The sequence below is a fragment of the Cyprinus carpio genome, chromosome A11, assembly GCF_018340385.1.
Source record: "Cyprinus carpio isolate SPL01 chromosome A11, ASM1834038v1, whole genome shotgun sequence".
Lineage (NCBI taxonomy): Eukaryota > Metazoa > Chordata > Actinopteri > Cypriniformes > Cyprinidae > Cyprinus > Cyprinus carpio.
Window position 1 is genome coordinate 1,957,797 of NC_056582.1, and position 26,735 is coordinate 1,984,531.

The 26,735-nt window shown below is 38.0% G+C and overlaps 1 protein-coding gene across 4 annotated transcripts in view; it reads left to right on the forward strand.

Moving 5' to 3' along the window:
• Nucleotides 1-26,735, forward strand: part of LOC109096613 (ubiquitin-like modifier-activating enzyme ATG7) — an 82,790-nt gene that overhangs the window by 18,652 nt on the left and 37,403 nt on the right. For all 4 annotated transcript variants that reach the window (XR_006161064.1, XM_042765841.1, XM_042765842.1 and 1 more), the window contains 6 exons: nucleotides 2,763-2,957; nucleotides 3,420-3,573; nucleotides 5,578-5,654; nucleotides 5,946-6,061; nucleotides 15,992-16,067; nucleotides 25,995-26,075. Coding sequence is in view for 3 of the 4 variants with exons in the window: in XM_042765841.1 (XP_042621775.1) it covers nucleotides 2,763-2,957; nucleotides 3,420-3,573; nucleotides 5,578-5,654; nucleotides 5,946-6,061; nucleotides 15,992-16,067; nucleotides 25,995-26,075 (699 nt within the window). In the remaining variant the exon portion in view is untranslated. The remainder of the gene's footprint in view (nucleotides 1-2,762; nucleotides 2,958-3,419; nucleotides 3,574-5,577; nucleotides 5,655-5,945; nucleotides 6,062-15,991; nucleotides 16,068-25,994; nucleotides 26,076-26,735) is intronic.

Below are 26,735 nucleotides of genomic sequence, written 5' to 3' on the forward strand. Positions count from 1 at the left end.
TGCTGTTTGAATTTACAGTGGACTGAAAACAAATGCAGAAAGCAATCTTTCTCATTTCAGAACACCACCACATTCCTCTCACCTAACAGCTACTTATAAAAACAATAAACCATATGAAATATTCAAAAAAAAATCTGTATATTATAAATTAAAAGAATACAAAAAATTATAATATTTTACAAAAATGATCATAAAAAAAAAAAACAAAAATTTTAAACAATATTGCTTATAAAAAATAAACACAAGAAGAATTGACTATACAGTTTTTATTTTAAGTATGTGTAGCCACCTTCAGTGATGAAATATATATGGGTCAAATTGACCTGCATACATCACAATCATAATAGAAATTAATTTTATAGTGCACACAATCCACAACACATCAGAGTGTCGACACTTTCCAGGCATGTCCTGATTGAGAAAACATTAGGCGGAAAATCAGAAGTTAACCAGTATCTCCCACAACTCAAAACAGAAATAGGTCAAACTGATCTGCAGCATAATAAAAGTGTTTCAAATATAAGAATTCAAATATTTATGTCTTTTTAGTCTATATAATATAGGTTGCTGGTATATATTTAATACTGTATTTTTTCAGCACCTATTAAACTTAGAGTTCATATTTATTAATTAATCCAGTTACTACTTCCACATGAAACGTCCAATATTACCAGAAGTAGCACAGTGTTACAGCAGAAGCCAAATGTGTCTGTGTGTGTGTTTCATGAATTTAAAGTGGCATTACAGATGGATTTCTGTGTGCAATGGCCCAATTCATTGAAATGTGTTGTTTATTTTCCTTACTGATTTCACCTTCATTTCTACGGCAGGTTGATGGGTCAGTGTTCGTCACTGTAGCTTTAGTTTCTGTCTAATCGCTGAAATGCAGACACATCACACTGTTGTTGGTCAAGTGATTATCTGATCACACCTCAGAAGGGCCTCATTATAAAAGTCTCTTTGGTGCCAATTTCTTCATTTGCTCCAAATGTTATTTTTCCGAGTGCAAAGAACGGAGGTGCTAAAACAAGAGCGAGAGTGATATCCTTATGTAAGACGCGCACCATCTGATCAGTTGAGCTGTGGATGCTCGTGTGTGTGTGTGTGTGTGTGTGTGTGTGTGTGTGTGTGTGTGTGTGTGTGTGTGTGAACGGACAGGTCTTGTCAAGGGATGGTTTAGTACACCTGGCTAAATAATCTTTGCGTTTCTATCGTGTCTGTTGGCAGCCGTGATGAAATGAGCTGTCTGCTGTTTTTACTCTGTGGTCATCATTAATTCATCTGCTCATCCTGTATCGATCTGCTCCCCCATTCGGCTAATTATGCCACACATTTTACCTTCACAGAACCCCTGCGTGTGCCAGGCCAATTAGACGGGCCAGATATCCAAACAGTAATTACATCTCTCTCTCTACTGTATCTCTCTCTCTCTCTCTCTCGCCCCTCTTTCACTCAGATAGTGGGAGGAGATGATGTCTGATTCACTGCCGTTTTCCTTGAGGCCTGAATTGGGGGGATTTTTTCAAAGAGGAATTAAACAATATTTTGCTGAATGTGTTTTTGCTGTTACCTTGGCTGATTTAGGCCTGTACTGGATAAATAAACATGACACTGAAACCACTAGTAGGTCACTGAATCATTCAGTCAAACAATTCGTTCTAAATGGCTGATTCAATTAGAAATGAAGCACGTGACTGTCTTGATGAATGGATGATTGAATCATTGGCTCAAGATTCATTCAAAAACAGATTCATTCAGGAACGAGACCCTGTAGTGTTGCTCTGCACTGTTGTATAAATATTAATAGCACATTTGTGATCATGCATGATATTCAGGAAAGCACACATTTATAATTTTTTTATAAACACACATTCACACATTTTTTTAATTTATAAAAAAAATAATAAATAAAAAAAATCATACAGAATAATTTTCAACTCCAAAGACAAGACATGACTTTTTCATTTAAATAGGGACATTCTAATAGAATTCATCATGCAGGGAATGCTTTTCAACTCGCAAGACATGACTTGGTTTTTTCAGTGACATACTCGATAATGTCAGTTCTCATAAAATCCATTACCAACCAAACATCCAAACATACATCACAATAACCCAACTTCATCATAACCTCTTTAAACCCTAATCAAGGAAATATTATAACTGCTGTTGGCATCTGGTTGATGATAATCTATCTTTTTCATTCTGACAGTGGTACAGAAACAGCACTTGAGATGTGAACGATAAACACAATACTTTTAGAAAGATTTGTCTTTGCTTGATATCAGTGTAGCCTTTGATACAATGCATGAGATCATTCTCATTCATGGACTTGAACAGTCAAGCTGGTTAAACTGGTTAGATTTAGGGTTTTTCCCCTAAAAGAAAATGTACTTTTTTTAGTGGAGTCCCAGGTGGCTCTGTTTTAGGACCTCTGTTGTTTATGTTGTGTGCAGTATGTGACCTGTAGGTAATGTAATCAGGAAGCATGGCGTAAACTTTCAGAGCTATGCAGATGATACACAGCTGCTTATTTTCAAACCTTCTGAAATGCAGAACTCTGTAAACGGCCTGACGTATTACTTGTTAGATACTTCAGAATAGATTCCTGTCACTATCAATTCTATTGTGCAAACATTCAGAGGAATTTCTTGCAAGAATCAGTGTTCAAAATCATTTTTAATAATTTTTACTTCATATTCATAATGCTTTTCGGTAGCTAAAAGTTTTTGTATGTCATCTTTTGTGAATATATTATTCAGAATGCAGAGGGCTACAACATGAGCATCCCAATGCCAGGCCACCCAGTGAACTTCTCCAAGCTGACAATGGCTCAAGCTCGGCAGGATGTGGAACAGCTGGAGAAGCTTATCTCTGAACACGATGTGGTCTTCCTGTTGATGGACACTCGAGAGAGCCGCTGGCTTCCGACCGTCATCGCTGCTAGCCAGAGAAAGGTAGCTTCCTCCTTCCAATATTTCATCTTTAATTTATTTATTTTCTGTGTACATGGCTGTTTGCCTTTTTATTGTAGGTTACTGTCACAGTTGTTGGCAAGTGCTACGTAGAGTTTGTCCTGTATATCTGATTTAAGAACTTTAACTACAAACAACCTCTACCTGACATAACAGGATGCTTCTGTATTTGCAGCACTTTTTCTTAAAATGGGCATACTGCACATATGTGTTTATTATAACTGATTAGCAACATTATTATTATTATTATTTTTATTATTTACCATTACTATATTTTGTCATTTTTAATGTAATTGTTAATTTATAATATAAGTAATTCAAAACTGGAAATGAAAAGTTTTAGAACTGTTTCGCTTTTTTGCGTAAAATCGTTTGGTTTACTTCAATGATATCCAGACTGTGAACCTTTTTAGAGAGAGTTCAATATGTCGGTCGTCTCTGCAGTTGATAGTTAATGCTGCTCTGGGATTCGACACCTTTGTGGTAATGAGACACGGCCTTAAGAAACCCAAAGAGTCTCAGTCTGAAGAGTCCAGCCCCATGTCTGCTTCCTCCAGCTCCTCATGTTCCTCCACACCAGCAGCCACCATCACACCAGGTACAGCTCAAACATATCCATGTGTTTTTCACAGCTTTTGTTGCTGTTTAGATGAAGTATGTTATAAAAGCGGTGTGTAAACACAAAGCAGAGCTCTACAGTAAACCTCAAATGCAAAATGTCAAGTCATCACTGTTAAAGGAATATTCTAGCCAAAAATGCACATTTCTTCACGAGACGTTAATTGATGGACTGGAGTGCTGTAGATTACTTGTGATGTTTTTATCAGCTGTTTTGTTTGAATTACAAAATTGTGATCACCATGCCTGTCATATCTAACATTCATATCTGAATTTTCTATCCGCCTTATTCCTGACAAGTCTACTGCATTTTGAATTATGGGTGGCGCTTTGGGAACTTCCTTTCAAAGAGACTGAAACGAATCATTTCAAATCATAAGCTTTCCTTACAAATAAAGCTGATCCATCTGTTTGACTAGATGAGCTACATCATGAGAATCACATAATGTGACATGTTATAACAAGAATATCTATGGCAAGAGCTCTTTTCAGTCGCTGCATTCTTTTCCTCATGACTATATTGCAGATACAATTTATTATCTCTCAAAATGACGGAAATCACTCTGAAATAGTATCACTAAATTCAAAAATAAAATAACACTCATCAATACGCGTAGATATTACTTTACGTATATTACTACAGTGATATATCACCATACATCAACTTCCCATTTAATAATATACAAATAATCACACTTTTGGGGTGTTATTCATGGTTTGTCGAAAGCACCTTGTTCATGCTTTTACACTTTTACATGTCATTTTAATGTTCAATAGTTGAAGGGTGAGTAGAATAATGTCATCTCATTGTGCCCAGTTAAAAAAATAAAAATAAAAAAATTCTTATGGCGTCATAGAGCAAGCCTTTCATTGATTGTTTACAGTTTAACAGAAGTTACACACATATTTCGTGCAAAGGGTCATGGGGTGTAGGAATACGGTGGATAGTGAATATAATTAAATGTATTTTTTGGTATTATTTCCACTTCTGTAGTTTTATATATATAGAGCTCTGCTCTGAAGTACCGGAGTGTGTTTGTTAAGACTATCCATACACCTAGCTAATGGCATTTCACTATAGGACAGAGTTATACTTCCTGTTCTTGCTGCGTTGAGCTCTGAGTCCATCTGTCTGAGGTACAATAGAGCTTGTGGGACGTTCACACAAAACAGATTCTTGTATTCCACCTGCGATATTTTTACCATTTTTGTAGATGGACATCTTAATGCTTTTCAGTGTCTCGCACCATGAGCACCATGTTTTTAAGACTGTGTTAAGTTACTTTTTTTTTTAAATCAAGACCCCTGCTTTCTTTGTGACTCTTTTGAGCTGTGAATGCAAGAGCACATCCTGTGTGAATGGCTCGTGACTCATTCTGTGCCGCACGCTGCCTGGTGTGTGACTCATGAAAAAGCTACTTCAAGCTCGAATTGGGCTAATCATATCCATGGCTCTGATGGAAAATTCCTAATTACTTTTGGTAGTACTTATTTACCTGTAACGGCTAATGAATCGGAAGCTATGTTGGACGCTTCTTATATGGGCTTCATTTCTCAGTCGTGCAAATATAACCAGAGTCAGTTTTCTTTCATCGTGTCTGTCTTGTCATGTAGGCATGTAATTGCTGCATTCAGCAAACAGATGCAGTCCAGTAATGGTTGAGTGGAAATGACCCCAGAGGAGTTTACCTCTTTATTGGGTGTAACTGAATTAAGTTCTTCCGTAATTGAAATGTAATGATCTTATCTGTAAAACTGTGATCAGATGACAGAAGTTCAAACAGGCAAATTGACTAAATATATCTGCCATTTTCCAAAAATTTCCAACATTTATATATCCAACTCTCCTCATTCAAAAGATTGGTTCACCTCATTCCTTGGTCAAAAGGTGTGGAACTAGTTTAGTAAACTTGAAGATCTAAGAGATGCTGTATTCTGATGTTTGCTTGTTGCTATTGTAAGCATGACTTCTGTTCATTCTCAGGAGCATCTCTATTCTCCAACATACCCGGACATCGCCTCGGCTGCTACTTCTGTAATGATGTGGTCGCCCCTGGGGACGTGAGTTTTAATCAAGTACTTTCATAGCTGAAATTAGGTTTTCCACAGGACACGTATTATATTAGAAAGTTAAATGTGCAGCTGAAACCAATCGATCATATTCTAAAGTGACCTCAATTCAATGGACGCGTTTATCTGGAAATCACATCCTAAAGCAAAATATGATTGAAGACAGTTCATCCGTCACTTAGCCAAAATTAAACACTTTTACAGACTGAATAATTAATATGATTGGTTTCCATGATTTCAGTTGTTTCTCGACCTGTTAGTAAACTCTTATTCTGTTGTTAGTCTACCAGAGACAGAACTCTAGACCAGCAGTGCACAGTGAGCCGTCCCGGTCTGGCCATGATCGCTGGAGCCCTGGCTGTGGAGCTGATGATCTCTGTACTCCAGCACCCAGAGGAGTGAGTGCCTCGACTTCACACACAAAAACATAACACATCTGCTACTGTAAACCCTGCTTTGCTTCCATCCGTATAGTATCCCAGAGCAGGACTCATGCATTGTAGAAAATGATGAGGCTGCCACGGGAGTATTGAAATGTACTGTAGGACCTGAACAGCTTGCCACTTTCCTGTGCCATTTTGTAGTACAAATAGTGTAAGCATTGTGTTCACACAGGAAATTTCAACAAGAAGAAGTGCACTCCAAATACCCAGGTGATGCACTTAATTAACTTAGAATTAACTTGGATATCTTTACTAATTAACTTAGAATAATATTTATATATACAGGTGCATGTCAATAAATTAGAATGTCGTGGAAAAGTTCATTTATTTCAGTAATTCAACTCAAATTGTGAAATTCCTGTATTAAATAAATTCAGTGTACACAGACTGAAGTACTTTAAGTCTTTGGTTCTTTTAATTGTGAAGATTTTGGCTCACATTTAACAAAAACCCATCAATTCACAAATTCTCAACAAATTAGAATATGGTGACATGCCAATCAGCTAATCAACTCAAAACACCTGCAAAGGTTTCCTGAGCCTTCAAAATGGTCTCTCAGTTTGGTTCACTAGGCTACACAATCATGGGGAAGACTGCTGATCTGACAGCTGTCCAGAAGACAATCATTGACACCCTTCACAAGGAGAGTAAGACACAAACATTCATTGCCAAAGAAGCTGGCTGTTCACAGAGTGCTGTATCCAAGCATATTAACAGAAAGTTGAGTGGAAAGAAAAAGATGCACAACCAACTGAGAGAACCGCAGCCTTATGAGGATTGTCAAGCAAAATCGATTCAAGAATTTGAGTGAACTTCACAAGTAACGGACTGAGGCTGGGGTCAAGGCATCAAGAGCCACCACACACAGACGTGTCAAGAAATTTGGCTATGTCTTGTTAAGCCACTCCTGAGGCGTCTTACCTGGGCTAAGAGAAGAAGAACTGGACTGTTGCCCAGTGGTCCAAAGTCCTCTTTTCAGATGAGAGCAAGTTTTGTATTTCATTTGGAAACCAAGGTCCTAGAGTCTGGAGGAAGGGTGGAGAAGCTCATAGCTCAAGTTGCTTGAAGTCCAGTGTTAAGTTTCACAGTCTGTGATGATTTGGGGTGCAATGTCATCTGCTGGGTGTTTGTCCATTGTGTTTTTTTGAAAACCAAAGTCACTGCACCCGTTTACCAAGAAATTTTGGAGCACTTCATGCTTCATTCTGCTGACCAGCTTTTTGAAGATACTGATTTCATTTTCCAGCAGGATTTGGCACCTGCCCACACTGCCAAAAGCACCAAAAGTTGGTTAAATGACCATGGTGTTGGTGTGCTTGACTGGCCAGCAAACTCACCAGACCTGAACCCCAGAGAGAATCTATGGAGTATTGTCAAGAGGAAAATGAGAAACAAGAGACCAAAAAAAATGCAGATGAGCTGAAGGCCACTGTCAAAGAAACCTGGGCTTCCACACCACCTCAGCAGTGCCACGAACTGATCACCTCCATGCCACGCCGAACTGAGGCAGTAATTAAAGCAAAAGGAGCCCCTACCAAGTATTGAGTACATGTACAGTAAATGAACATACTTTCCAGAAGGCCAACATTTCACTAAAAATGTTTTTTTTATATTTTTTTTTTTTATTGGTCTTATGAAGTATTCTAATTTGTTGAGATAGTGAACTGGTGGGTTTTTGTTAAATGTGAGCCAAAATCATCACAACTGAAAGAACCAAAGACTTAAACTATACTTCAGTCTGTATGCATTGAATTGAAGTTTCACAATTTGAGTTGAATTACTGAAATAAATGAACTTTTCCACAACATTCTAATTTATTGAGATGCACCTGTATATATAAAACAAAGTGTGCAATGTTTGACACTTCAATCATGCACTCAACTGTTGCAGCTTTCCTTGTGTAGCAGAAGGGATGAGGCTAGGGTCTAAAATTAACACTCATCAAGTGCCAAATGTGAGTAAAAATCAGCTTTGGCGAGTAAATAAAACTGTTACTTGCTAGTTCAACGTTTTTTAATGAATTCTAACAATGACTGAAAATGTTATGTAAATATATAATCTGATGTACTGAGTGTTTCAGAGTGAAGCACTGTGATGTTTTCATGTGAACCGCTCATCACTGCCGTTCGCAGTAAATGCTGCTCTGTAACCAAGTGCTGTGAGTTTGAATCGCTAATAACATGCATTTGAAAATGCAACATGCGCCATACATCTTCAGAAGTTTAGAATGAGATGATGGTCTATAAATCTGTTGTCAACAAAAGAGATGCATTTCAAAAGAGAAACAAAATAAAAGCTCTATGGTTTGATGTTTGAAAGCAAAGAAAAAAACAACAATAAATATTAGTATTTTAATTTTATTGATAATAATAATAATAATTAGCATTATTATTATTATTATTATTATTATTATTATTATTATTATTATTATTCTTATTATTATTATTATTATATACTTTACAGTCCAGCAGTAATATTTTCTATTTTTCTATTTTTATTAAAAATAGTAATAACAATTTGGTAACACTTTACTCAAAGCCTTTATATAATGCATTATAAAAAAAATAGTTCTAATGCATTAATTATGCTTTGTGATGCACCTTATAATGCATTGTATGATCTCATGAATAATTGTCTCCACAATTATAATACTTATCTGTGCACTGTTATACTTTTAAAAAAGTATAATGAAATTTAAACCGATAAACAAACTGCATTTTAACTTTGCTTACATTGATGAAATCATATAATGCCTTACAGTGTGCATTATCAATACGTTTTTTATGCATTATACATGTGGCTGATACATTTTCCTAAGTCACCAGCCATTGGCAGGTGTGGCAAAATGTTAGTTTTAGACTCTGGAAGTGATCTTCTAAAATCCATACATTAGATGTTAAAGTACATAATGCATAGTGTATAGTACGTCATTTGGGACACAACTTGACAGTATGCAACAAATAGTCTGTGGTATCAAACTGAGAACTTATGACATCATTAGGGCTGTGTATTGCCAATAAATTCAAAAAACGATACACACTAATTTTCTCCTCAGCAGAATTTAGTAAAAGAGCTGTTTTTACACTGCATACTATAGGGCCATTGCTAACTATAGGCAGGCAGTTGACCTGCATTATGAAGGGCCTCCATAACTGTATTACAGTATAACAATACAGGTAATTATGACATATGTTTCATGTTTACATTGGGCACTCCCCACCAGGTACAATATTCTGGTTGTTTGCATCTTGTTTTTAAGCCCATAAATAATATTGTGCACAATCTAATATATATTGTAATGTACTCATTCTATTATATTAATAAAATCACCTTAAAGTGCTGGTAGGTCATCATTGCACAAATTAAGACACTCTCTACATTTAAAAAATAAAAACAAAAATTAGAAGCATTCTTAAAGGGTTAGTTCACCCAAAAATTAAAATTATGTAATTAATGACTCAACCTCATGTCGTTCGAAACCCTTAAGACCTTCGTTCATCTACGGAACACAGTTTAAGATATTTTAGATTTAGTCCGAGAGCTTTCTAACTCACAACAGACCCGGAAGAGAAGAAAATGCTGAATAAAGTCGGATTTTTTGTTATTTTCGGACCAAAATCAAATAGATGCTTCAATAAATTCTAACGGACCCTCTGATGTCACATGGACTACTTTGATGATGTTTTTATTACCTTTCTGGACGTGGACAGTATACCGTACATACATTCTCAATGGAGGGACAGAAAGCTCTCGGACTAAATCTAAAATATCTTATACTGTGTTCCGAAGATGAACGGAGGTCTTACGGGTTTGGAACGACATGAGGGTGAGTCATTAATGACATAATTTTAATTTCTGGGTGAACTAACCCTTTAACTAATACGGTGTCTTCACTGTAGCTCACAAGCACACATTCAGTCTCTTACTTAATTCTGCCCCGCTATTTCATCAATAAAATAGTTTCACCGCTTAAGAACTACATTATCTTTCACAGCAAAGAGTGGGTAACTTTGTTTCTGAAGCGATTAAAGCCACAGCTTCACTGTTAATGGTAGGGATGCTCATATTGACCGTTTAACCGTAAACCGAAAATAAAAATTTTGACCGATTAATACTATCAGTTAAACGGTTTAAAACGTTTTTTTAAGGTTCTTTTTTTTTAGTTTGCTGCATGGTTTAAAAATAAAATAGCCTACTATATAGCTTATATTTATTAATCCTCGGAGCGCGTCGGCACTCGCAACCACACACGTGACACATGCCTGCAGATTTTTTTTTTTTTCGAGCAAGGGAAGCAGAATGAAGCGAGCGAAAAGAAGCACTGTGTGGGATCATTTTAACAGAAAGGGCGACGAAGTTACCTGTAAATTATGCGGCGCCATATTAAAATACAGCAGTAGCACAAGTACGATGCAGTAGCCTACCATTTACGAAGCAAACACCCTAAAGCTTCAAGTGATCAAGGGCAACAAACTTTGCCCTCCATGTTATCAGGGAGAAGATGCGATGAACGGCGATCTGAGGAGATAACGCAGAGAATCTGTTCAATGGTAATTTTTTGCACAAACGGAGAAAGAAGCCGCAAAAGCAAAACTTATTGAAATGTGTGCTGCTTTGGAAAAGCGCTTCCCGAAGCTGGCCACTCTAGCGAGACGTTACCTGTGTATTCCCGGTACATCTGTCCCATCGGAGAGGGTGTTTTCTGCCGTGGCTACAGACTGACCCCACATCACGTTGATATGTTGCTTTTTTTAAATAAAAATTAGACAAGGTGTTGAGGTAGGGCTGCTATTTTTATTTAACGAAAAATCTTAGTCTAACGAAAAAATTGCCGGTTTTTGAAAGCTTCGTTCAAACAGATTCAGTGTTTTCTTTTTGTCATCTTAATTTGTTAATTATTTAAGTTTAAAAAATATATTTAGTGTAGGCCTATTTTGTTTTTTTGTTTGTATTATTTTATTCTATTTTTCTCTCACTGTCAGAAATGCTGCAGGTGCGTGGAAATTTAAACTGAATCCAGGTTCTGTTGTTGATCTGTTCTGTATGCTGCTGTTTGCACTTTGCACGTTAAAATAAACCCTTTGTTAAAAAAAAAAAAAATGTTTATATTTTTTTAAAGGGTCACAGATACGCGTCAATTTTATTTGTATTTAATGCCATTTCAATATTATAATCTTATCAGTTAACGGTTAATAATCGATTAACGAGCGGCGGTTGTCGGTCCGGGAAAATTAATCGAAATGAGCATCCCTAGTTAATAGAGAAACGTGGCAAAAACAAAGGCAAATCATAAATACTCCTGTAAATGAACTCTTGATGAATTACACTTTTCTGAGAGTAGAATATCGAAGTGGACATCGCTAAACTGCAAGCTTACCGGTGTTTTCAAAAAGCCAGCGCTTATATCCACGTGCATGCACATGGTTGCCAGGTTGACAAAAATAAGTAACACACTTATTTCTGTATTGCTCAAGTTTGAAGTTCTGTGTCGGGGATTACGTCTCTTTATATCAGGCAACCCCGGTTGGGTTCCTCTATGGCCAGATTAAACCTAGTTGTAGCCTATGTATTATACTCTATCTATTCATTATTTTTCAGAAACCTTGCACTTTTTAATTCCTCTTTAAACGCTGTTCTTGTATTCAAATTAACTGCTGCACACATGCTACGATACAGAAACTGCTGTATCGATATCCGTATTGCCAAGTGCCTGTGACGATACATCGTCGTATCGGTGTATCGAACACTGCCCTAGACATCATAGTACTGTATGTCCCAGAACTTTCTGAATTCATGTTTCTAAAGCATGTATGTTTCTGTAGAACAAGCTTGCAAATTTGGATCTTTTTTATCTACTTTGCATCTATAAAGTTAAAATGTGTTATGATCCAGATGGTGATCGAACTCGGGTCTGTGGTGTGAATATCATTGGTGTTTACCACTGCACCACTGGAGGAGGTCAAACCCAAATGCAGAGGAAATAACAATTAGGCTCAAAGTCTGACTTTTAGAGTTCTTTACTCAAGGTGAAAAAAAAAACAGCAGATACAGTCTTAGACAGCGTTTAACAAGAATTTGCCACAGAGGAACTCCAAAAACACTCATTGGTAGAAAATACAAAAATGAACTCCAAACAGAAAAGCTGTCCATAAATGTCAGGCCAGAGAGAAATCCAAGATACAAGAGACCACAAAAAAAATGAAAAGGTGCAATCCAAAAAGACTCAACAGAAGGCAGAACATTATAGAAATGTGTATTTTTTATGTTATAATACTCCCTTCTATACCAATTTAATATGCCAAAGCAACTATAAATAAAACATTTGTGGCTTGATTCCTTTGAAAAGTCTTACACTGTGATGCTGTGGTGCTTTCATAACATTGATCTGCTTTATCGATTAGCAAAATTGCACAGCAACACTTAACAAACAGCATGAGTTCAGGGCAGGGCTCTTTCAAAAACAGTTTGATTTATTTTTTTGCCCTTCATTTTGGTGACACTTGTAAAGCAGAAATGTCACATTTCACACCATGTAAGTTCCATCTTAGCTTCATTTGTAACCCTATGTTTAAGTCACTCTGAAACAAAACAGCAGTAATAGCAATTGGATTGTAATGCCATATCTGGGAGTTCAGAAAGCCTGTATGTTGCTTTTTATGTATTTCCAGTTGGATGAGAGGGTATAGAAAGCTTTCATCCATGTTTTCCATTCAATAAAGTCTTTAGAAAGCAAGGGCCACTCAGTTCCCAAGATAGTGCTGACATCTTCCTGACGGTCTCTCTTCAGGTGCTTTAAGCTGTTACAGAGCCCCGATGGAGCCTCTGCTGGGCCTGGATGAAAGCTTTTAAGATATGCTGCAACACTGGACGGCACCCTTGTATGATAAGAGGTCCACAACTGCTTTGAATTCAGTATTGGTGTTTTTATTTGCAGGTACAATCCAGGTATATGTAGAAGCTGAGCGTGTGCCTGTTGATGATGTTTCTTTAGGAAAATATTCTCTTAACGGATTCTCCGTCCCAGCCGTAGGAGTCTGTCTCAGAGGAGTTTCTGACTTTTAAAACAGTTTTGTTGTTGGCTGTCTTCTTTCAAGAGGATTGGAGAATTGTAGGCCTTGTCATTGAGCTCTTCCAGTATGGATTTTACTCCTAGTTTAGTGAAGGCCTTGTTGAAGCCAAGGCTAAGTTATCTACCCAAGATAACTTCATCATCATTTCGCTCCCAAGGTTTAAGTTGAATGTTCAAGTTCAAGTTCAATTTCAAGTCTTCTTTATTGTCAATTCTTCCGCATGTACATACAGAGAATTGAAATTGCATTACACTCAGACCCTTGGTGCATGCAGATAACACTAACAGTAGAGCATAAAAATACAGATAGATACAGATTAAATATAAAATACAACTATACAAATATACAATTAAGGATTTGTAAAAAAATAAAAATAAAAAGTTAAATTAAGCAGCACATGGCAGATAGCGTGCAAACCAGTGAAATAAACAAACAGTGCAGATTAAATGATTGTAGTGCAAGAGAGCTTATTTAGTCTGATTAAAGTGACAAAAGCTCAGAGAGCAGTACTTTATTAAACTGTCTGAAGAGGTAGCTGAATGAGGTAGTGAGCAGACCAATGCTGCACAAAGTGTCGGGTGCAGGTCACAGTTTGTTAGTGGGAGGGGAGTGGAAGGACCTGGGGATGTGGGAGCTGGGGGGGGGGGGGCAAAAAAGGGGAGGGGGTTCAGAGTTCAGTGCGTTGAATGGTCTTCCGGCAGGACGCGTTGCAGGCACCATACCACACAGTGTTGCAGCTCGTCAGAATGCTCTCGATTTTGCCTCTGTAGAAGGTGCACATGATGTACTCTTGGAGGACTGTGGTGTTATTGTATATAGCAACCTGCTTTAACATATTCCAGTCAGTGGTGTCAAAACAGTCTTAAAGAGCCTCTGACAACCCTACCGGCCACACTTGAATTTGCTTGTGAACTGGTTTGGTGACTTTAACGAGCAGTCTGTATGCAGGCATTAGCATGACACTGATGTGGTCTGAGGTACCAAGGTGGGGGCGGGGGATGGGGGGGGGGCATCGTAAGCTCCTCTCAGCATAAACAAAGTCCAGAGTGTTGTTACCCCGTGTTGGAAAGTCTACGTGTTGGTGTATTTTGGGAACACACTTGGGAACACACCTTGCTCAAGGGCACCTCAGCACCTCAGTAGCAACCGGCAACACCACAACTGAGGTGCCCTTGAGCAAGGCACCAACCCCCAACTGCTCACATATACCAACTGCGTTCAAATCTCTGCCCACTCACCCTGGATTGTTTAAACTTATTCCAATATACACATATAAATACTAAAATATTCCAATATATATATATATATACGAATTCTAAATATGGGTCACCATACTTGGCTGTATGTCACGTCACTTTCACTTTCACTTTAAGTCTGTGTGGTTGAAATCCCCAGCTATGATGAGAAAAGCATCAGGGTGGGCTGTCTGCTGCTCACTGATGTGCTGGTACAATTCATTTAGTGCCTTGCTCCTGTTGCTGTTGTTGGAGCTGGGAGGGATATATACAGCAACGAGCAATATGGCTGAGTATTCCCTCGCTAGATAGAACAGCCGACACTTAATAATCATAAACTCCACCAGGGCTGAGCAGTGTTTGCAGACCACAACAGCATTGCGGCACCAGGCATCATTGATGTAAACACAAAGCCCGCCACTGCGGGACTTATCTCCCGCCAACGAGAGCTCTGTCCGCTTGATAGCATGTCAGCTGATCAAGAAGAATAGCGCAGTCCGGAACACTTTTGCTGAGCCATGATTCCGTGAACACAAAAACACAACAGTCTCTTACAGTCCTCTGAGTTGAGCATAGTAGTCGGATGTAGTCCAGTTTATTGTCCAAAGGGCGTAAGTTATCCGTTAGCCTAGCACGGATACCTCAGTGCTTACCCCTCTTCTGCTTCCTCTCATGCTGCTTGTGGCGCCTCCGCTGTGGGCGAGATGCAGAAGTGGGGGTAGGTGATGGTGTAGGCCTCCGGAGCAGACAGAGATCCCGCAGCTATTCCACGTGCACGGAGTTTAACTCTAAAAAAGTGGTTCTGCCAACATTGAGCAGAAACTCATGACTGTATGTGTGCTTAAAGACAGGTAAATGCGATGAAGACGTACAAAAACACTGCGACTCACAAGACAAAAAACACGAAAACATTCTGATGGGAGAATGTCCAAAAAACACGAAAACATTCTGATGGGAGAGAGAAGCCGCTGTGTGTATACACGCCGCCATCTTGTTCTTATCATATGCCTTTGCTGTAAATCTGATTGGTTGTTTGTTTGTTCTGGTGGCTGTAGCAGTGGCGGTGCTGTCACTAAACACAGGATGTTGCATTTGGTGAGAAATGCTATATCTGAGGCTTATGAGGCTCTTGGGTTATCTTGGCCTCTGGGCATTCATGCTCGCTCTGCGAGAGGTGTTGCTTCTTCCCAAGCTTTTTCTAGAGGAGCGTGTGGAGAATTTTTGTGTGCCAATCGCACACACACACACTGTAACTAAGCATTTGATGTATTGAAGTGCTTTTGCCTTTAACAAACAGGAAGTATTAGTAATTCACCAAAAATACTCAGTACATTCCTCTTTGACTATTTTTTACACTTTGACTGGCTGCCTTTGAAACACAGTCATGGCCTCAGGATTTGTGACTAAATCCAGCAGCAGCTCACAAACACACACACACACACACACACACACACACACACACACACACACACACACACACTGTAACTAAGCATAAAACTGCTCTTTAAGGGACTGACTGAAGTCTAATTTGAATCTGTTATAGTGTTCTTCTCTTGATGTGTGATGTGTTTTTCTGTCAGAGGTTATGCTGTGGCCAGCAGCAGTGATGACCGGATGAATGAACCCCCAACCTCCCTGGGTCTCGTCCCCCATCAGGTCAGTTATGAGCTCCTGTCCAGTGTCTAATATAGATGTATTTGTTATTTTCAGAATGTACTTTATTATTATGTAAATACCCTGCTGAGCAGATGAGCGTTGCAGATCATTTTGTTCTTTGTGGGGATATAATCATGCTCAGCATGAGAAGAACTGGCATTGAAATTCATGCTGGTCTAAGCTGACTTTAAAGATGTTTTTTGTCTCTTCAGTCATTTACTTGTCTGCCACAGTAATGTTAATGTCTTTGAATTAGCTTGATATTGATTAGCAAATATTAGTGTATGCAATTAATTACGATTAGTTCACTGGATTAAATGCTGTAGTCGATTGACACGCCGAAGACCAGTAAAGACTGGAATACAGAAAATTACTTTTTCTCAGATTTCTGCCCTGATTTACAGTCTGGACAAGTTGATGTTAGTTGCTGAAAGTGCAGTTAGCTTCAGACTAAGATACAATCCAGCTGAAGGATATCGAACATGTTTTCAAATCACTGAGTTATCAAGGCTCTTCTAGCAACAAGGCACATGTTTCTGAGTTTATTATGTTCATTGGTCCAAAATCAATATTCACATAACTTTATAATGGATATCTAATAAATTACAATTGGCTGTCATGTTTTGCAGGATATTTGTTGTGTTGTTAGTGCAGACAAATTAAGGCTGGAATACACTACAAGATTCCTAGGAAGAGAGAGGAAAAACTGGGCAACAGATTTTCAAGTCGCTCTGAGCAATTGTAATTTATTAGATATCTATTATAAAGTTATGTGAATATTGATTTTGGACCAATGAGATTTCACGGTGCAATGACAAATCAATTGAAATCAAACAATCAACAAAATGTGCTGCATCTTGTTGCATCTCGATTAAGAGAAAATCTCAGATTTATATAAAAGAGAGCTTTCATCACTTTTTGCTTTATCACAGTTTTCCGTCGTATTCCAAATATGTTACAGTCTTGTTTGTTTGCTCAGAACAGAATCATCAGTAATTAATGTGGAAGGCTGATATAATTTCCCTTGTGGGTTCATGCTGCTGTAGTGCTGTTCAGCTGCAAGTGTCAGTCAAGAGTTTCCCTCAAGACCCTTCTTGTGTAATGCATTCTCTCATTACGTCATCATCTACTTTATATATATCCTTCCTCATCCTGTGTCATTACCGTTTAGTACGACTAAGACACAGACTGTTTGTTTACAAACTTAAATTGTAAATATAAAAATATAAAAATTACATATTACAAAAAAAGTACAAATTTGAAATAAAGTAAAACCTATGATAACCTTTGATGACAGCACTAAATGAACAACAACAAAAAAAAAGCTAAAACCTTATGGGACATGGGGTCGTTCACTGTTGTGTCCTGTGTTATTAGATAGTCACTGAAATGAAATGGAAAATTGAATGAGGAAGACAGCGTGGGCTAATCCTTCATGAAAGCGGTTGATGGCTCATAGCGTAGGGCTTTGACGCTTATCGTTGCACACTTGGGGACGTTCCCCAGCTTTATGAGTCTCTAGAGTCAGAGGGAATGAAAGGAAAAGAGAGAAGTGTCTAGAAAGTGTTGAGGGGGAAGAGAATGCTTTTAAGCTCGCTCTGTTCGAGCTGCTCTTGACCCTGCACTCCAAATGACTTCCTTTTTATTGCCTGAATGGATAGATGCTGGCAGGAAGATGCAAGTGCGACACCACTTTTCACAGGCATGAGAAGTATTAAAGGGGCCATGGCCAATAATTTATAGCATTTTCTTTTTTTCAGCAAGTTCAATTTATAATGTCAGTCAAGCTTCCTTGTGGCATAACGAGATGAGCATGACTGTTTCTACAATCTCTCTGACCCTTTGAATGAACAGCTGTCGCTCCAAACCTGTATGACAAAAGGAGATGTTTAGCAGAAGGTTCACGCTGCTCCTTCCCATACAGTGATGGTGGATGGGGACTGGGATGGTCAAGCCTGCGTTGGAAGTCATTCGATAGCTTATCTGCTCCTCTTTCTCCATGCCAGATCTCATTAACCTTCACATGTAATGTGTGTTTTATAGTGACTATTTTTTGGCCTTTTTGAAACTCGACCATGTCTGTCCCTGTACTTTTATTTATGGTAAAGAATAGCCAGGAACTTAAACAAAACTTCATTTAGTGTTCCATAAAAAAAAAAATTAAAAACAAAGATTGTGTTGACTGAGCTACTTGTTTACATTCCTGTAGCTTAAACTGTAGAGGATAGCACAAAGAAGGTCATGGGTTCAATTCCCAGAGAATGCATCTGATAAATGAATGTGATGTTTAGTGTGAGGTTATTTAGTGACTTGGCACGTCCCAGTGCTCGACGGTGTGAATTACGCCTATGCAGAGGTTAGCCAATCATATCAGAGTCTATAATCTATTATCAGAAGTAATCGGTCTGGATGGCTAGGGCAAGAAGATGTGAGGTGTGACTGGATCATCATGATCCCTGACCTCATAAATTGTTTTGCCGGGATGAACCTTAGGGTTTGTGTGGAAGTGATTCTGATTCCTTATAACAGTTCCAATTCCCCCTTTGTAATGAATCCTAATTGCTTGTAATGAGTCTTTTTTTATCAGTTCTTTAAAAAAAACACTCAAGTTTTTTAATCAGGCTTCACTGCTCACAGCTCAGCAGCATCAATTTCCCTCCTCTAATCTGTGGATCAAAAGCACTGAACAAAACAAAAACTCAATGACAATCATTTTGTTCCCAGTATTGGAACTGGTTCCGAATAAGTTTTAATTTAAAAATGTGTGCTGAAACATATTAATTTAAAACACAATAAAAGTTATACACAATAAAAAAAAAAAAACGTAACAACTTCCAATAATCCCAAAATTAAAAAAAAATAAAAAGGTTAAGCAATAAAAACAAAAAATTGGGACTTCTATGATGCCCATATTTATAACACATTATAAGGGTTAGGCATTATAATCAATGCATAATGCATTATAAAACAATTATAATGAGTTGTTTCATCCAACAATGCATAATGCATTATAAAACAATTATAATGAGTTGTTTCATCTAATAAATAATCATAACACCAATTATAATACATTATAAAACATACTTATTTGTGGTTATGACGTTTATGAGTATGATTATTTATAACACGCAATAAACACCATGTTAAATCCACATAATTTATAAAGGATTATAAGTCTGATATCTTGACATTATTTATTTAAGATCTGTACAGTATCTTACTGATATTACAATAAATATAGTTCAAATTAAATATGCAATATTACACCCGCTCATCTGATGCAGATCTCTGATCTTACGGCTACTTCTCTTTCCTGCTAAAAAATATTCACCGCAGATTTAAAATATGCAAAGAAATGATTTACGGAAATTTTTGTTTATAAATTAGTTGTAATTATTTTATTAGTGGTGTTTGTCTGCTTTAACTAAACTAACAAACAGTAACAATAGCAAGATATGAGACTTATAAAGTCTAAAAAAAAACATAATCTATTGTAAGGCTGACTGCTGGATGCATCATGTGTTCTGCCGTGATCATTGTGTGTGTGTGAAAATCATCATTATAAATATCTTAAAAGCTATAACCACAAATAAGTAGATATTATAATGCATTAAAACTGTTGTTATGATTACTCATGAGATGATACGACATATTATAAGGTTTTTATAATACATTATGCATTCATTATAATGCCTTGAGAAAACTCTTATAATGTATTATAAACACAGGCTTCATAGAAAATGTTACCTAAAAGACCATTTGAGTCTTTCTACTTCAAAATCTCAATGTGTGTTTTTTTTTTTTTTTTTCGGTTTCTGAGTGAAAATAGTTTCAAAGAAAATCCTACCTCTTTTTTTTGTTTTTTATGAACACCAGCATATATTCCACTGTGCTTGCCTGCACTTATATGAATGATGCATATTATATGTAGTTGTTTATATTGCTATTTGTTGCAGCTTCCAATATCACAGTCTCACTATAATTCATAAAGTGGAACAGCAGGACCCCCTGCCTGTGTGCTGAAGCTTAGCACAGCGTTGTAGCAAGAGCCCCCCGCATGCAACGAACACACACACACACACACACACACACACACACACACACACACACACACACACACACACACACACACACATATCACACACTCGTCTCTCTCTCTTATCTTCTTTACACACCCGCACACACACACACACACATTCACACACACAGCAGGACTCTCTCCTGTGTGCTCTCTCTCAGCTCTTTCTTACACAGCACACCGCACACACACAGACACACACATCAAAAACACCACACACACACACACACACACACACACACACACACACACACTCTCTCTCTCACACACACACACACACACACACACACACACACACACACACACACACACACACACACACACACACACACACACACACACTCTCTCTCTCTCTCACACACACACACACACACACACACACACACACACACACTCTCTCTCACACACACGCTCACACTCACACACACACACACACACACACACACTCTCTCTCTACAGATCTCTTTTTACACACACACACACACACACACACACACACACACACTCTCTCTCTCTCTCTCTCTCTCTTTCTTACACACACACACACACACACACACACACACACACACACACACACACAGATTCAGATTCAAGTAGCTTTATTAGCATGGTAAAAAAGTATCTTTACATTGCCAAAGCATAGAAACATTTAAACAAACATTTAACACAAATATACATAAGAATAGAAGTATATAGCATATAGAGTCTAAATATCTGTATTCATAAAGTACTAATAAAAATTCCAATAAAGAGACAGGAGAAGGACTGGATCCTGTCACGTCAGTGTTTTCTTCCGGCTATGACTCGTGCTTCTGTTCTGCTGCTTGTTCTTTTATCGTGGCAGGACTTGACGTACATTGCAGCAGGTCAGAGCTCGTTGAGGTTTCTCCCACAATGTACAGCAGTTTGTTCTTTTGTTGTATCTGGTTGAGGTCTTTGTGCTGGTTTGTGAATTGGGGGAAGAAAGTTTCCCTAATCTGTGTAGAATTAGGGCATGTTGTTAAAAAGTGCAGTTCTGTTTCCACTTCATGTTGTGTGCAGTGTGGACACAATCTGTCTTCTTTCGTCAGCCAGGTCTGTCTGTGTCTGTGTCTCTGTAGTGAGGTGATGGTCACTGAGTCTGGACATGGTCAGGACTTTTCTTAGTTTAGGGTCTGCCAATTTATATTCTCTGTTTAGAGACAGATAGCATTCTAAGTTACTTTGCTGAACTCTCTCTTCTCACCACTTTTTAATACAATTCTCTATCTGTGTTTTAATGATTTGATTTCGTCTAGCTGGGGTTTTGGATTGTAAAGTCAGTTCTCTGAGGGGGCTTTTCTCTGGGTTCAGTTCTTGGTAGTTTAAGGCTTTATGGTGAAGTCCCTTCACCCATTCGGTGAAGTCTTGGTTTGTGAGTGGACCCCAGACCTCACATCCATAGCGTGCGACTGGTTCTATAACTGATTGGATTATTTTTAGCCAGATTCCAATTGGGATGTCAAGTTTTATATTTTTCTTGATTGCGTGAAAAGCTCTCTGTGTCTTGTCTCTCAGGTCGTTCACAGCCTTGTTAAAGTTTCCTGTGTTACTGATGTTTATTCAGAGGTATGTGTAATTTTTAGTGTGTTCTAAGGGCATGTTGTTTAATCTGAAGCTGTGATGTTGTTGTTTTTTTGGAATATGATCATTTTAGTCTTTTTGAGGTTAACTGATGAGGCCCATGTCTGACAGAAGGTGTGCAGGAGGTCCAGGTGCTGCTGTAGACCCTCAGCAGCACTAGATCATCTGCAAACAGAAGAGGTTTAACTTCAGTGTCTAGTGGGGTAAGACCGGGTGCTGGGGACTGTTCTAGGGCTCTTGCTAGTTCATTGATGCAGATATTGAATAGTGTAGGGCTTAAGCTACAGCTCTGTCTCACACCACGACTCTGGGGGAGGAAATCTGTGTGTTTGTTGCCAATTTTAACTGCAAATTTGTTTTTAGTGTACGTGGATTTGATGATGTCATATGTTTTTCCGCCGATGCCGCATTGGATTAACTGAAGTAAAAGCCCCTCATGCCAGATGGAGTCAAAAGGTTTTTTGAAGTCAACAAAGCATGAAAAGATTTTTCTTTTATTTTGTTTGGTTTCTTTGTCAGTGAGGGTATGTAGAGTGTATATATGGTCTGATGTGTGGTATTTTGGTTAGAAGCCAATTTGACATTTACTCAGGATATTCTGTCAGTAAGGTAATGAAGGAGTCTGCTGTTTAGGGTGTTACAGAAGAGTTCGGCCTTGGTTCCAGGTGCTGGGAAATACACCTGCACTAAGGATGATATTAAACAGTTAAGAATGGCCAGTTTGTATTTTTGGTCTGTGCATTTACACTCACACACACACACACACACTCCCTTCTTTCTCTCTCTCACACTCTCTCTCTCTCACACACACACACACACACACACACACACACACACACACACACACACACACACACACACATCTCTCTCACACACACACACACACACACACAGGGGGCTAATGACGCAGCTACAGACGTCAAAGAGCTGCTCTCAGGGTTATTAGCTCCACCAGCATGCAGCATTCATATGCCCCTTCAGAAATAATGCACCCCTCTTCAGTTATGGGTATAACTGCAAATATGTGACTCCTTACACATAATGTGATTAATCAGGAAAGCTCTCATGACTGTGTCTAATCTCAGTGCCAGATATTGGTGAACAGGACACACGCGACCACTGGGTCATTATAATCCCTGACCTCTTAAATTGTTCTTGACGGGATTTAGTGTTCTGACCTGGTTTGCATTAATGCTGAATTGGGCTCAACATGAAAACATGGCACACAGTGATGATGGGTGATTGGGTTCAGAGTGAAGACTCTCTTTAGCTCACACTGCACCCTGCTGGATGTGTGAGGAACTGCAGGCTATCCCTCTGAGGGTTTGAAGGTCTACCTGCACTGTTTGTCTACACCAGAGCTCTGTGATTGTCTCGAGAGTAATATCATCATAGTGTGCATGAGAGCAGTGCCTGTCAGAGCTGTGGTGTGATGAAGCAGCATCTCTTCCTGGTCATCAGCCATAACAAGCAACAGGCATTTTATTGATCATTTGGTTTATATTTCTGTCATGTTGTGGCGCTCCACTAACTGTTAAAAAAAACTGTGAAAAAAATCTTGCTCCACATATATGTACACTATTGAAAAGTTTGAGTTCATATTTTTAAAGAAATTAATACTTTTATTCAGTAGCAATGCATTACATTTATTAAAAGTATCAGTAAAGACATTTGTAATGTTACAATGTTTCAAATAAATGCTGTTCTTTTGAACTTTCTATTCATCTGTGCATCCTGTTCTCAACATTGATAATAATCAGAAATGTTTCTTGAGCAGTAAATCATCATATTATTATGATTTCTGAAGATCATGTGACACTGAAGACTGGAGTAATGATGCTGAAAATACAGCTGCGCATCACAGAAATACATTATATTTTACTATATATTCGCACAGAAGACATCTGTTTTAAACTCTAATAATATTTCATAATATCAATGTTTTTACTGTATTTTTCATCAAGTATATTGAACATCAAATATGTATCCACGGAAAATACTTAACAAAATCTTAAATTGCGACATTAACAAAAATCTGTACTCAATGTGGTAATTAAATTGAATAGCTGTATATAGACTAGTTGCCCTCTAGTGAAGAAGACAGTTATCTTCAGTAAACTGAGCGTTTACACTAATATCTCCTCATATATTGATGATGTTTGGAGTGCAGTGTGTTCCTGTGTTGCACTCAGAGCACAGAGTGAAACCATATGAAATCTCTGTAAGTTATATAAGTCTATAGTTTTTGTGTCCAAACACTTGTAGCTCCTTCATTTAGCAGATTTAGTGTTTTAATGCAGAGAGACAGGCAGTGCACTCATTACAGGCTCAGTTCTTCTGGGGTGCACAGCCTTTCAATTACCGGCATGGATGTTTAATCACTGAACACACCCCTACAAAGCCTCAATGCATTGGCCCCAAAAAACTCTTGAACAGTATTTAAAATGTACAGATTTCATTGCATTAGTGACGAGAAATCAGACCAAGTGTCATTTGGAAACAGATGACTTCGTGAAGTGTCAGTGTGTGTGAATCAGCTGGTGGTTTGCTCATTAAGTCAGTTCTCCTGAAGGAGAATCACATCATCCACTAACCGCAGACAAACACCATCTCCATGTTCAACACCACATCTGTTGTTTTAACATTTCAGAACTAGTGGGTTTTTCTTTCTGACTGTTTTTTTTTTTTTTTTTGCATATTCTTTTTAAAGTGTTTGAAGTGCTGCTATATGTAAATGCTCTGATGTAATCTCACGCTTTAAAAAGTAGTCAGATTTGAATAGATTTGAACAGAAGGACACTGGATGGTTTTGTTGGATTTGACTCCATCAGTGTGGATTTCCATCAGTGCATGGACTCATGGGAAGTGTGTAATGCATCAGCTCCTGTAAATGCCTGGTAATCTTCACACCGAAGCTTTAACCCCTCTTATCTTCCCCTACGGCTCTTTCTTTAATTTGCTTTCAGTTAAGATCAGCCGGTGACAGTAGCTCCTGAGACACACATGTGCGGTGAGAGAGACGTGTCTGTAACACACAGCGCTCTATCATTTAGCCGCTGTTTTTACGTCACAAGAAAGCGCTGTGCTCCGCTCGTATGGAAGGTGCTGTTAGATGAGCGTGGCGTGGCTTTCATACCAAAACCACCAATAATCATTTACATGTACATGTAGAAATGTGTCTGCTTCTTGATGGGAAGTGTATGTGTGTAACATGAGTTTATTTCTTCTAGATTTATGGAATCCTTTTGTTTTTATAGTGGTGTATTCAAAGATCATGTTCAGGTCGTGTGTGTTCTTTTTCTTCTTTATTGTACTTTCCCTGCCAAAATGTTCACCAGCGCCACCACCACCAAAAAAAAAAAAATATATATATATATATAATATTTTTAGAAACATTTCACTAAATATTACTTAAAATAACGTCTCGTGCAAACTATTTTCTCATTTTTCTAAATTTACAATAAAAGATAAAAATCTTATATTGAAAATTCTAGAAAACAATAAATTGCCTTTGCATATGCACTATTGGCATAAACATTTTTACAATATAGAAAATAACAGAAATCATAATGATCCTAAATAGACTTAATTTGCACAAAGCAAAACATTATTTCTTACAATTTGTTGGCATAATTATATTTTTTAAGCTTAAATTTGAGTGTGTGTGTGTGTGTGTGTGTGTGTGTGTGTGTGTGTGTGTGTGTGTGTGTGTGTGTGTGTGTGTGTGTGTGTGTGTGAAATAAGGCACAGGAATTCTCTTTATCAGGTTTAAAATTGGATGTGATTTACAATAAAAAAAATATACAGTTATGCAAGTTTCTTCTTTTCAGAAATATTGAATATTCATTTCAAAATATTATTATATTATTATTTTCAGCAGATTTTATTGATGATTTATTAAAACTCATTGCATTTTTTTCCTCTGATGACCATAAACACAAGTAATGTAACATTTTTCACGGATGATGTATGACAAATCAAGCTGAACTTTTAGTTAATGTTTTTTTATTTTTTTTTATTTTTTTACATAAGATCAGGAAAAGCCATCAAATCTTACACTGATAAATGTAAAGTATATTTTTTGAGCTATTAAAAGAGCTGTACGGTCCCAAACAGAGCATGATGGTTAAGATAAAACCGAGGATGGTTTTTATAATGGTTACTGCCTCACACCAGGTGGCGCTAGAGATTAAGGAACATTTTTCTATACTGTTTCTGTAGCTTAAAAACATTTGTTTTCTTTCCAGATTCGAGGATTCCTGTCAAGATTTGACAACGTTCTTCCTGCAAGTTTGGCGTTTGACAAATGCACCGCATGCTCACCGATAGTAAGTGACCGTTTACATGCTTTTGATTTGGGACTGAGATAGATGCAACTTTATTAGAAATGTTACACAATGCCTGAGTTGTGCATTGTGGTTAAAGACCAAAAAAATAGTTATAATAATGAAATAATTTACAGTTAAGCTAAGATAAGTGTGTAAGGAGTCATCTAGTGGTATCTTCAGCATGCTGCCGGTTCTTCTGCAGATATGTGAAGTATCAGTAGATGTGTGTGTGTGTGTGTGTTACAGAGGCCATGTGTTGTGAATTAGGCTTCTTGTTGATGTCACAGCTGTATGTGAGTAATTAGGGCTGAATTGAAATGTTTTTTCCCGGCGGTCGCGCTGTTGTCGACGGGTTCACGTCTCATAAATCTGCTCGATCTCTTCTGCATGTGTGTATGTGCTCTCCCAGCGGTCTCTCTCTCAGTCAGCAGCTCTGTAGCCACTCCTTCTTCCCAAACACACACTCGTACGTGAGTCTGGAGGCGTCCCTTCCCCCTCTTCTACTGCCACTATAGCTTCACTCACTCAATCTTCCAAGTTCTCTCTCTCTCTCTCTTTATGTTTTCTTCGTGCTGTAAAGACATAAAAGCCTCATAAAATGTCTCAGATCCTTACACTTTGACGCAGGACTGTCAGGGAACTGTGTTGGTTCAGTTTCAG